Raw genomic sequence first — 12,870 nt, forward strand, 5'->3', positions numbered from 1 at the left:
GGCCTACCAGGCCAAGTATTACCAGCTGACCTTTAGGCTGACTGGTCCTGAGTAAGGTAAAGGGGGGTGGTGGATGGGTGGCGAACTTCAGAACATTCAGGTAGCAGAGCTTTTTGGCTTATTAAAGCTTTTTGGCTTATAAGTAGCATTCTTCAGTATCAGCCACAAAACTGTAGTGAGCTCATACATAGGTGCTGGAAGAGCTGCCTGGTGATCAGCTCTGACTCAAGCCATTTTAGACATAACAGTTCATATTGTCCTTTGTAAAGCTTTGTGGAGTTTCTTAAGATTAGCAAACCTCATACTGCACATTCAAAACGTACAGAACAAAACAGGATATGTGACAAAACAGGATATGTGGTCAGTATGTCCTTGAGCCAAGTCACTTCTCTGTGTCAATGACTGGCAGGCATGTTACAGCAACAATATGAATAGCTGGCAGGCATGGAACACAATGGCTACAGCTATTGGAGGGGTGAGTGTATCAGACCATAGCAGGAGGTGCATGCTATTAATGATGAAAGTGTTATTACCATCAACTTAAATTACTAAGGTCTGGTGAAGCTCAGTGTATACAAACCTATGGTATTGAGCCAAACACAGCATAGCTGACAGCTAGCGAGGGGACATGCCAGATCTCCACTGTCCCATGGCCACATGGGCCCAGCACACAGATACAGGAAGAACTCTAACCCCAGCCGTGGGACATCACACTCACTCCTCTTTCTGGAATGAGCTGCCTCCAGGGGACAGAAAGCTGAGAATGCTTAGCTCACATGAGCCTCCTATCCTCCAATTCAAAGAACTGCCCCGGAATGTCCTCAAGCTTGCTGCTTAGATGAGACTGGCTTTAAAGATATATGGCTCTTAACTTTCTTAACACTGTGACCTTCTAATATAGTTCCTCGTGTGGTGACCCCCAATCATAAAGTCACTTCTGTTGCTACCTCATAACTGTAATTTTACTACTGTTATGGGTTGTAATTCAAATATATGTTTTCTGGTGGTCTTAGGGGACCCCTGTGAAAGGGTCATTTGACCTCCTAAAGAGGTTGCTACCCAAAGATTGAGAATCATTGTTCTAGATACTAAAAACTTAGTCTGAGAAAGCCAGGTGTGATAGCAATCCCCCACCCCCACCACCACCCCACCACCACCACCCCCCCAAAAAAAACAGGGCTTCTATAACAGCCCTGACTGGCTTGGAATTTGCTTTGTAGACCAGGCTGTCTCCAAACCTAGGAGATCTTCTTGCCCACTGCTTCCCAAATGCTGAGATGAAAAGAATGTGCTTCCTTGCCCCATCAAAACATTGGGTATCTTTAAAGCCAGTCTTATCTAAGCAGCAAGTTTGAGGACAATCCGGGGCAGTTCTTTGAATTGAAGGATAGGGGGCTCGTCCGCAGGGAAGTAGTGAATTACTGCCACAGCTCGCCTTTCTCCCCCATCGGTAAATACTGAGGGGGCTCGTGCTATGGGCTCTCATGAGAATCCTACTCCGTCTGAGGGGATCACGTTTCTTCTTCTAGGTAAGATTCTCAGAGCAGAAAATGAGCTGGCAGAAAGTTGACTTGGGAGTTCACATGGTATTGGTGGAGGGAGACTCTTGTTGGAATATGGAGTTGATAGAAATTGTAAACCCTTAGCCCTTTCTTTTCCACAGGAGAATTCTAAAAGCAGTAAAGGTAAAAGCTTAAGGAAGAGCAAAGCAAACCCACGCCAACCTCCCCACCCTCCCAAAACCCACGCCATCCATCTTAAGGTCATGACGATCTTTCTACTCTGGGGACTTGCAAACCTCTCTGGCCTATTTGCTTTCATCCAGGTGTGAGAAAGCACTCAGGAGCTTTCTATCCCCTGGAGGCAGGACATTCCAGGAAGAGGAGTGAGCACGAGGTCCCAGGGCTTGGGTAAGAGTTCTTCATGTACCTGTGTGCTGGGCCCATGTGGCCACCGTGGGACAGTGGAGACCTGGCATGTCCCCCGGCTAGCAGTCAGCTGGTGCTCTGTTTGACTCAATGCTAGATTCTTGGTTTCCTGCTGCCTGAGTTTAACCTCGAGTTACCCTAAGGAAAGGTAGGCAGGTTACTGGGGTATGGCTCAACCCTTTCAATTTCTGATTTTTTTCTCTTAATCTCGATTCTATCTATAATCCCAACAAAAAGTGAGTGTATTGCTGAGACTTCCAGGCCAGCGAAGGCTCTGCTGTGAGAGTCTGTCTCAGATAAACAGCTTCAAGATGAAGAGACTGTGGATGTACCTCATCTGTAGATGCTTGCCCCAGAGTGTGGCAGTCCCCAGGTTCCATCTCTAGTTGTGTGCACACTTGTGATAGGAATGACCACAGCCAGAAGCTCTCTGACAGTACAGCCAGATCCACTTTTATTAGGAACAAATACAATCTCAATCAGTACAAGTAGGCTTCAAGGGTTGATAGTAATGGAAATCATCCAAATTACCCTTGGGTCACAAATAACTACCCCACATAAAAAGGAGAAAAATCTCATTCAGGGAAGGGAAAGGTTTCCTACATGGTTTTCATGGCAGTGTGTAGGCAGTCTTGCACTTCGACTGGCCATATCTGTCAGTCTCTGGGAAGAGCAATGTAGACTAAAGATGGTCTCTGGAACAGATCTAGTTCTTTATAAGTCTGTAATGGGAACCTCTGCTGAGGATGCCCAAATACTTGGTTTAAAAAAAAAAAAAAAAAAAAAAAAAGCTCTAATCACCTCCGAACTACCCTTGAGGTAGGTCAGTGTTAGTAGCCTGTTCGGTCAGGACTCGCCCAGAGTGAGAGTGTCACTGTGTCCTCCTGAGGTGATGCTCTGGACACTTAAGTCACAATGTTGAGATGGGAGACTGTCAGATACTTAGCCCAGGAGTTTCTTGGGAGGATGGAAGGCCTCATCTCTGGGGTGGGTTTGTTACAAGAGAAAGGATGCCATAGCAAGTCAGTGGCTAAGAGAGGCCTGGCTTAAGCCACCAGCGGATGGTGGCTTTGCTAACCTGCCACCATCTCACTGGAGCTACAGTTTCAGAGATTACGCCCAGAGATTAGCAGCCCAAGTGCCAACTGCTGTTTATAGCATGTTTAACAATAGTAACGAGGACTACAATACAATCGAATAACACAGATTACTTCCCACCAAATTTGAGCATTTCCTAAAAACAAATTCTCCAAAATGAAGCCTGTAAAAGATTTCTGCAAATCACTGTACTGATGTTCCTCTAGTCAGCCTCTTCACTATACCCACTCCATCTAATGGGTCTCAGGGTTAAGGGAAGGAGTGAGGCTGGACTCATAGGCACTACAGATTAGGAAAGAGACAAGGCACCCGAAGCTATTAGTACATTCATCTGGAAACTGTTATAAACCCCCTTTGAGAGGATCTGAAAGAGTGTCTTTTACCTAAAGACACTGGGACCTCAGCCTGAGGTCTCTAAGTAGCCTTGCTTTGGAACATGGCCTGAATCAGATCCGGGGAATGAGATCAGAAGAGAAAGAAAACTGATTTTATTGTTCATCTTATAAATGAGGCATCTGTGATCTGGCAAAGTAAAACCATCCCAGAGGCATTTCCAGAGGGTTACAGGTCAGCAGATCTACAGGGATTTTCTACTAGATTTTCTACTTCAACAAAACAGCTCAGAGCATGTGTTCAATTAACATAAAAAGAAAGGCTCTGATCCTACAAGTGAACGGAGCGTTTGGCACTGTACGCAGCCAGTCCTAACAGCCAGGACTCTGGATTGGGCTACGGGGACAGGAGAGGTTGATGTTTCTAAAACACTGATGTGATGTTTTCTTCTAGACTTTTCTGTACCACTTTTTGCCCTGGGCTGTGTGATAGAGTGTTAGTTCATGGCACCTTGGATAACCAGGTTCCAGTTGCTTTTCATCACACACTGGCTTCAGGAAGCAGACCCTCTTCTTGGAGTGAGGTCCTGAACACTTGCCCATGCCTCTCGGGTTTTAACAGATAAAATGGGGGAACGTCTTCCTTTCAGAAGCACTGTGCCACTGCCTGCCTGCCATGATCAGCCAGAGCCACCTTGCAAAGCACCCAGGGAGAAGTGAATAGGCTGTCTACTCCAACTTCTCAACAGAGACACATCAACTGAAAAGTGACACCTGGCTCTGCTTCCTGAAGCTACCCAGCAGTTCCACACCCACGGATACCTAGGGGAGGAATGGGCCTGGACAACAGTAAGTCCTGGGACTTGATAAACTCAGGCAACCAGCTGCCTGTCTAGGGAAAGAAAAAAGGCTAAAGAAAGAAGTGGCAGAAGAAATCCAGGTGGGCAGCACTAGGCAGGCTGTGTGGCCACAAAGCAAAGAAGGCAGGGAAAGTTCAACCCCCGAGAAGCCACGTTTCTACTCAATCCAAGGAGAAAATGAAAACAATGGACAGAGCCAACACCATGCAGATCCCTGGCAGATGTTCCCCATGGGTTTCATTTGGAAATGCACCTCTTAGCATCTGCTTACAGATGCTGCCCCCTCAACTGCACTATTTCCTGCCCAGCCACAGAAAGAAACTGGCAACCCAGGCAACACCTCTTGTCCTTTGAGTTTTTCTTTAGCAACACTTTTTCTAAGTGAAATATTTTCATGTTCCAAGTGAAGATTTTACTTATATTTACATTGTTTTATACCATGTCAGCTGTTTAGTTATTGGTTCTAGGCACATTGAACATGAAGACTTCTCCTATGAAAAAATCTTCAGACACCAAAAGCTAAAACCCTTCCCTAGCACAGACCACGCATTTCCTCCTTCACTCTGAAACTGATTTAATTATTCAAATCTCACTAATCTCTGTGGTTCAGAATATGGACTGAAAGGAGGCATGGCAAGCAGAGAGGCCTTACTTTGGTAAGTAGGCCGTTAGATATGGCTCCCTCTCCCTCCCTCTTTCCCATCCTTCCTTACAAACCATGCATGCATGCTAACTCTTCTCTCGAGATGATCTACTTGCTATGCATCAAATCAAGATAATTTTCTCATTCCATCTAGCAAAACCTCTAGTGAAGTTCATCAGTGGGATCTTCCAAGAAGGTTTTGTTCTAGCTCTAGTTTGAGGCAGCAGGCTTGAAGCTCCGGACAAGGAAAGATGTATTCAGGAGGAAGGATCAGTATTGCAGAAAGCAGAAAGGTTGCCTGGGCTTTGGAGGGTGGACACAGGCCGGTGGTTGGTCAGCTATTTGCCTGAAGGTGGTGGCGGCAGAGAAGGAAACTAAGCTAGATGCAATGCAAACTGGGAATGAGCACGATGCTCACCCTAGCATCAAAACAGCATGCTCCTTGGTTTTAATACTCTCTGTATAGAATGTTCAAATTTATGTTATTATTTAAAGCTGATGTGCAAAATTGTATATGCATTTACCGTGTAGGCTTAGAAATATATATGTCTTGTGGCATGGTTAATCCTAGCTAATTAAAATATGTATCTCCTCAAAATGTGATCAAAGCTTTCTCATTTTGTAAGAATACTATACCGGAATAGGTTAAATGCATCATTAACATCCTGATAGCATTATCCAGTAGTTAATCAATAGAATATTAAATCTCTGCCCAGAAAACTTTTGGAAGAGGAACTCAGAAGCCCCAAACTCAGCTACTCCTGTGGCTCCCGTCTCCAGTTCTCTTAATCCTGGCTAAGACAGCAGCCTTGGAAACTTTCTTCCGGTCATAAGCCAGGCCGAGGGCAGCCATGCAGTCGATGAAGAATGTGGTGAAGTTGATGTGCCAGCGGTACTCACTGGCAGAGTAATCGTAGGGGAAGGTGTGATGGTAGTTGTGGAAGCCCTCGCCTGCAACAGAAGCAAGAAGAACAGGGCTCAGTGACTGCTACTTCTCTTTTGCACAACTTTTAACCATTGTGTACCTCAAACCTTGAAGAATCCCGATGTTGGAGTGAATAGATAAACCCCCAGTCTTGCATTCTAAAGCAAATAGATGCCCTCAGAGGCATCTCACGAAGCCAGTTGGCATGTTCTGCTCACACAAGACTATCTGGGAGCCTTGGTCAGAAGAAATTTGTATTGTAAGAGGATGGGAGAGAAACTGGATCTTCAACTTATAGGGTCTGAATGGAAGTGTGTCGCAGTCAGGAGGAGGCAAAGGGAGGTCTTGGTCTCCTACCCACCTACGCCTGGCTCACAGCAGAGCTGCTGACTCTGAGTTTGACCCTGGGGTTCTGGAGGTGCTAATAAAACAGAATCACTTTGATATTCTCTCTAACATCAAAGACTCTGACCATTCTTAAAAATAACATTTTGATAGAGGGGAAAAAAAAACCAAACCAAACCAAAATGCCTGGACTGAGGAGGGCTTCTGCGGAAGGCTTACGAGGTCTTGGCAGGGCTCTTCTTTCTGAATGGATCCCAACACTAACAAGACTGAACCCAGCTCCCTCTTCTGGCCCCCTCAGGCACTGCATACACATGGTGCATAGACAAACATGCAGGCAAAAGATCCCAACACATAATAAAATACAGCACATAAAAATACAATTTCAAGAAAAAAGATTTTTTTTTAAAAAAAGATTGCTAGTTTTTACACACGTTTGAAAGGATGTTCTGAGTGATCCCTCCCCTACATCTCTGTCCCGACATTTAACATGAAAGCAGACACCATGATGACGATAAAGCAAAGGAGAGTGGAGATCAATGGGGAGCAACTGGAGCAGAAGAGATAGCCCAGAAATACTCCAGGGAGTGACCAGAGACCAAGAGCACGTGACCCAAGGGAAGTAATTCAAGAAGAAGATGAGAGCGATAGGAAGCAGCTGGCAGAAAACAAACAGGTTTGGGGTGGTGAATAAGAGCCGGACAAAGGAAGATACTGGCAGCCACTTAGAACTGATGGTCACAAGGAAGGCTCACAGCGACGCAGGACAGACATGACTCAGTTCAGGTTACTCTATTTCCATGAACCTATCCAATTTGGATAGTGTAGGGCCTATTTCAGAATCGTTCAAAAGTAGCAGCATACAAATTGGTAACAGGTGCCAGAGAAGGGTTGAAATCATAGAATCTAAATAGAAAAGGGGTATGGGGCAGAGCTTTAAATAGAGTTAAAAGCACTAGCGGAATGACAGGCATGTTCTATGAGCAAAGAAAGGGGTCTCCGGGCTGTCAGCAGATGAGCAATAGACGTCACCTCCCATCCTCACAGGGAAAGCCCAAGAAAGAGAGGAATGCATGCAAGAACAGACACAGAAGGAACGGATGGAACTCTACTCCTTCAGGGAGGCTGGGAGGAGGACTCCTCAGCATGGAGCAGAAGAGAAAATGAGCAAGAGGAGAGAGGGATGATGGAGGGAGAAAAGAGCCTGCCCTGCCGTTGACATCACCACAAGACGGTGCCTGGCCCACACGTGTAAAAGAACAGTGTACAGTGGGGTGGAGAGATAGATAAAACAAGCCCAGCAACCTGAGGGTTACTGACTGAATTATGCTCTTACAGGTATAACCCAGCAAGGCTGTTCACATGGGAGCCACTAGGATGGTGACTGTGACGCACTTAATGCACATCCTGGCCTACGCAGAACTACAGACCTGCCAGGGGACTCAGAGGCTCTTTATAGGCAGCACTTAGGCACGGTTTTACAACCTATAAACCTCCTTCCCCTTTCCTTTTTACATTAAGAGCTTTTGCTTGCCAGACTCTCCTAAGGATTCCTGATATACTCTCCCCACCCCCCAGTTTTATGGTGGAAAAACCGAACTACACAGAACTCACAAAACAGGTTCTTCTGGTTCCTCTGGCTCCTAGACAAACAACACAACCGGAAGGCCCCTGGATATGGTCATGCTGGGGACTAGTGACTTACCCACGGCACCCAGGGAAACCAGGATGTTCTCCCGGGATTGAATGTTCTTGTCGTAGGGGCGATATCCGTAGAGGTGGGCGGCACTGTTCACCAGCCAGGTGGCATTGAGTACCAAAGTGTATCGCAAGAAGGTGCTAACGAACAGGCTGTGTACAAAAGTCTCACCCCAGCAATACCAGGGCACCAGCGTGGGCAGGATGAAGCACATCAGCAGGAGACCGGACTTGTAGTACCTGTGTGGAGAGATCACACGCTGACTCTGGGGAGAAGACCCTCAAACCTACACAAGCTGTCCTTCCTAATTAGGCAGCGTGAAGTCATTTTTACATCAAAAAGGACGGGACAGATCATCCGCCAGAGGAAAGGTGGTGACAAAATCTTAAGCACAGTGCTCTCTTTCTTTAGATGGGATACACGAATGTGCCAGTATTCTTCTAGGATCGCACTGGGAACAGTTTGTCTTCTGCCACTTCTATTCCTGACTTTTTTTTCATAGGAACATAAGGTCCGGCTTGTCAAACCGGTTGGAATCAAATCCACAACCTCACCAGCCAATTCTGCTCGCCAGGCCGCTCTCCATCAGCCTTGGAGCTCCTTCTTGCCCACTGAGGTCTTTGGCAGGCAGACTATGGCCCACACTTCCCATCACCCTGTGGTCTCTGCTCTGCTTTTCCCCCAGAAGACACATGAAATGTCCTTGGTCATCTGCAGGTCTCTGTCACTCTAGAGGCCCCATCCCAGTCTTCATTCCCTGTAAATCAGGCCGCTGACATCCCTCCAGCAGTTGTATGATCCCCCTCAGCACAGTTCCTGTCCATCTGCTCACTACTTCCCTAGCAGAAGCCTCCGGGTGGTCTAACCTGTGACTCTGGCCATCACCTCACTAGCTCCGTCACTCCTTTCACCTATCTTGAAGGCAGGTTCTTCAGAGCCCACGTGTGTCCTATGCTGCCAGAGAGTGCTTGCTTGAGTGGTCCCCTGAAACTGTCTGAATCAATACTGACTCTGTCTGTCCTGGCAACCCGACTCCTGTCACACGGTACATCTCACGGAGAAGAACTATATTTCAGGAGGAGCATGTCTTGACATTCCATTGCAGTCCCTGGCCACCGCACTGCCAGAGCCTCAGTCGTTGGCTCTATCCTGATGCTATTTCACTAGCTGTACTGTACATCCTCTGAGCTGTACTTATTCCTCCTCCTTAATCATGGCAAACACTGCACCATCTTGCTTTATGGGCTGATAATTGAGGCTCATTCCTTCAACCCCAAATACACTGGAAATTCCTTGAAGGTAACCACTCAGCTGTGTGTACCAGACTAGGACCAATGTTATAGTTAGTTGGTTTTAGCAAGATGGCTCGGGCAGAAACAGAGCAATAAATTATGCCTGGGAGCCTTTAGGATGTTGAATTGGAGATTTTAATGGTTTCTAACTTATCAGTCCAGTAAATCGCCCAATTATTATTTTATACATCCTAAGAGAAAAGGTGGAATCCCTAAACCCCAGGTGCCCTGGGTTCCACACCCAGCCCCCACTCACCTCCTCTGGAACATCACCAGCTTCTCAGCTCTTAGGTCAGACATGTCCAGTTTTCCGCCCTTCTCTTTGACAGCCGGGTGTTTGCGCACAAGCAGCCAACCCACGTGAGAGAAGAAGAAGCCACGGCGGGAATTGTGAGGGTCAGCGTGTGTTTCTGAGAACTTGTGGTGGGCGCGGTGATCTCGGGCCCATTCATACACATCGTTCTGGAAGCACAGGAAAGAGGAACCCAGTAGTATTGAGTAGAGATGCCCTCCTAGGGGGATTGAGGGCACTGATATCTTCACGGGCCTAAGAGAACTCGGAGCCCATAGGGCTGTAGCTCCAAAGGAGACTTTTGTTTGGCAAAGTCCCAGAGCACACTGAAGGTTGTGTGTGAGGGGGCAGGGAGGAAAGCCACAGGACTCACAAAGAACTCTGCAGTTCTTAAAGAAAGGAGTGTGAGAACCTGGGGACAGAGATCCCAAGGCAGGTGGGTCCCAGGGAGTCTGAGGAATGATGCAGGGAGTGCCACCAGGGGCTTTCACAGGTGATAGCCCACCTAGCCGAATTTTAAGGCAGCACATAACTAATGAACATGAACACATTTCCATAGGACCTCTGAGCTCATCTGGGGCATACGGGAAACACTTCACATACTGTCAATAAACGGGAATGATTTGGTTCCTAGTTTTTCTCTTGTAAGAAGAGAAAGTTCCCAAAAGTCATCCGGGGCCCAACAGCTAAAATCTTCTCCCAACTCTCCTCATTTAACTGTAAGTCAACTTTTATACCCGACCTAGCCAACCGAGCAGTCTCAGATAGAACGAAGTTCACCATGCCAGCCTTTCAGAGTCAGTTAAGTTGTGTGTAATGTCCACCTTTAATCCCAGTACTGGGAAGGCAGAGGCCAGCCTGATCTACATAGTGAGTTCCAGGCCAGCCATGGCTACTCAGTGAGGTCTTATTTCAAAGTACAAAAAAATCAGTGTGATAACAATAATATCCATCAATATGTCTATGAGGACTTGATGGGTTAACTTATGCCAAGTGCCCAGCACAGCCAGCGCTATATAGAGTTCCCAGTTCTGCGACATATCACTGTTAGTCCCATTGTGGTGACATTCCATGATGGTTACAGGAAAGCATAAGTAAGAGTCCAGGAAGTCAGGGTCAGTGCAAGGATCCTGCGGCAGGGCCCGTTAGGCAAACATACTGTGTGATACCATATCGGTCCTGAACCTGTTGTACTTGAGATGATTCCAGGAACCCAAAAAGGGCAGTCAGTGGTGGTCCTTAGAATTCCTCCCTAGATGCTGATCCCCCACGACCCACTCAGATCATCCATGGGATGGAGACCCAGCCACAGCAGCCGCTTCTTACCTGGAATGCCATGGTGTTGGCAATGATGAGGAAAACCCTTAGGGGCAGCCGAGCCTTGTAAGTTCTGTGGCTCCAAAGGCGATGAGCCCCGGCAGTGATGCCCAGGGCGCTGATTAAGTAGTACATAATCCCTGCAAGACATGATAGTGGGAGACTCACCAACAGGCAAATTTCAACAGTAGAAGTTGCCAAGGCACCTTCCCGGATGCCAGTGTTCGTTGGGTTTGGAGTGAGGATCTGTTTTTCACAGAACCATAAGAATGTCTCTCAGGCCTAGTAGCTTTTGCCCCTCAAATGGGCAGAGCTGCAAATTCTTCCAGCAGAGCCCAGGACCACAAACAGGAGCCTTGTGAAAAACTGCAGATGCTTCAATCTGAACATCGACCACTTCGAGAAACCTTGACTTGTAGGGTTTCAAAAACAAACAAACAAAACCAAAGCCCTCACAAAATCCCAATTCTTTACAATTGAGGAAGAATATCCCAAGAAAGGTTAGGTCTGAGCAGGGCTGCACAATCAGCAAAACAGGAACCCGCCATCAGAACATTTTCCTGCTTCATCCTCTTCTAGGCGTGCAGGCTTAGAAGGTACCAAATTCCGTCCTGACTGGGGCAAGAGGTTCTGTGCATACCCAGCTCTTCTCTGGGTATGCTTCACTAGAGTGCTGGGACAGAGGCCCCGGTAGACACTGTTTTCATGCCTAAGGAGCAACAACCACAGATCCTCAGAAGACTCCACACTGTATAACGTCTATGTTCTGTACCAGAGATAGAAACTTCCTAAACAGTTTCCTGGGCTCCTCCATTTTCCTCTTACAAAATCCTCAGGTGCCAGTGTCCGTGTCTGTCATCCCAAGTAAATTCTAGCCACAATCTCTCAGAGTCCGGACGGAAGCACCAGATGTTTGCTACCTGTGGTCATGTGGCAATCTGATTGCCTTATGTACCAGATCTGACCACACTGTACCAGAGAGCCTCAGAGAACCACTAGCTATCAACGGGAGGAAAGAAAAGGTTTGGAGCAACATAGAACTCCTCAACTTTACACCAAGGAGGCATCCATGTTGGTTTCATGCAGTAGATGACCCAGGCACAGTCTAGAACGAATATGATACCATGTCAACCAGGGAACTGGGACAAGGACACAGACACACTGAGATATTCTAGCCAAACCTCAGGGTCCCCCACCCCCATAACTATCATGTCCTCCCATTGGTAAAGGAACATCTCAAGAGTTATTTTAAGAATAGGGCTGGATCCGAGTGTGGTAGCTTTAATCCCAGCACTTGGGAGGGAGAGACAGTCAGATCTCTGTGAGTTCAAGGCTTGCTTGGTCTACGGGGCAACCGAACCTTGTAAGGCTGGGGACTTTTTGGAACAGAACCTTGCTAACCCCAGCCAAGCACTGTTCCTCTACTTGTTGAAAACAGTGGCTCCTCTCAGATCTAGGTCACCTGGACAACTTCTGAGATGACGCTCCCAGGACCAAATTTAACTGCTTAGAAGACCCAAGAGGCCTAGGGCAAAAGAGCCAATGCCTGGTTAACCATCCCTTTCATAACCTTACCCTCTGAGAGAGCTGCCACAAAGTACCCACAGATAATACTGTTCCAGAGAAACCTCCCATGTCTTCCAGAGAGGGGACCCCTCAGAGAGGCCCTTCTGCTCCTCCTTCCCAATTCAGTTTTCACAGACGAAAACACACTTAAAGCTCAAATGCATCCTAGAGGTAGCCTTGCCCTCAGCCCTCACCCAGTGAACCCCTGAGAGGCTGAATTAGGGATAGGGCTGCTGAAGGTTCACTCTCTGCCAAGGAGGGGTCACCAGGGTGGGAGAACTGGACTTGGAACGATTTGGGCCCTTAGCACGAAGTGGTCTCAGGGGACACAGCAAGAGCAGGCTAGATGGGGGGACGGAACCAGAACCTTTCTTCATTCTCTTAACATCTGGTTGATTAGCAGGTGCTGCACCCTGGAGAATGACCTGGAGCGGAATCCCGCACCTGTAGAGTGGGTGCTGTAAAAGCCTGCATCACCTCTCCCTAAGGCAAACCAGCTTGGTCTGGTGGGGGGTTGGAGTCAGAATGGTTGGGTGTAAATAAATAACTGCCTTTTGTTCCTTTCTTTTTTTT

General features: G+C 47.2%; 1 protein-coding gene across 1 annotated transcript in view; it reads right to left on the minus strand.

The window, feature by feature from the left end:
* Nucleotides 1-2,359: 2,359 nt before the first annotated feature.
* The window catches only part of LOC116103895 (acyl-CoA desaturase 1), a 12,605-nt gene continuing 2,094 nt past the window's right edge, over nt 2,360-12,870 (minus strand). The window contains exons 3-6 of the mRNA XM_031390421.1: nt 10,741-10,871; nt 9,379-9,584; nt 7,837-8,069; nt 2,360-5,812 (exon numbers count right to left, since the gene is read on the minus strand). Of these exons, the coding sequence (XP_031246281.1) occupies nt 5,613-5,812; nt 7,837-8,069; nt 9,379-9,584; nt 10,741-10,871 (770 nt within the window). The 3' untranslated portion in view covers nt 2,360-5,612. The remainder of the gene's footprint in view (nt 5,813-7,836; nt 8,070-9,378; nt 9,585-10,740; nt 10,872-12,870) is intronic.

Source organism: Mastomys coucha, unplaced genomic scaffold (assembly GCF_008632895.1).
Source record: "Mastomys coucha isolate ucsf_1 unplaced genomic scaffold, UCSF_Mcou_1 pScaffold21, whole genome shotgun sequence".
In the NCBI taxonomy this organism is placed as follows: Eukaryota; Metazoa; Chordata; class Mammalia; order Rodentia; family Muridae; genus Mastomys; species Mastomys coucha.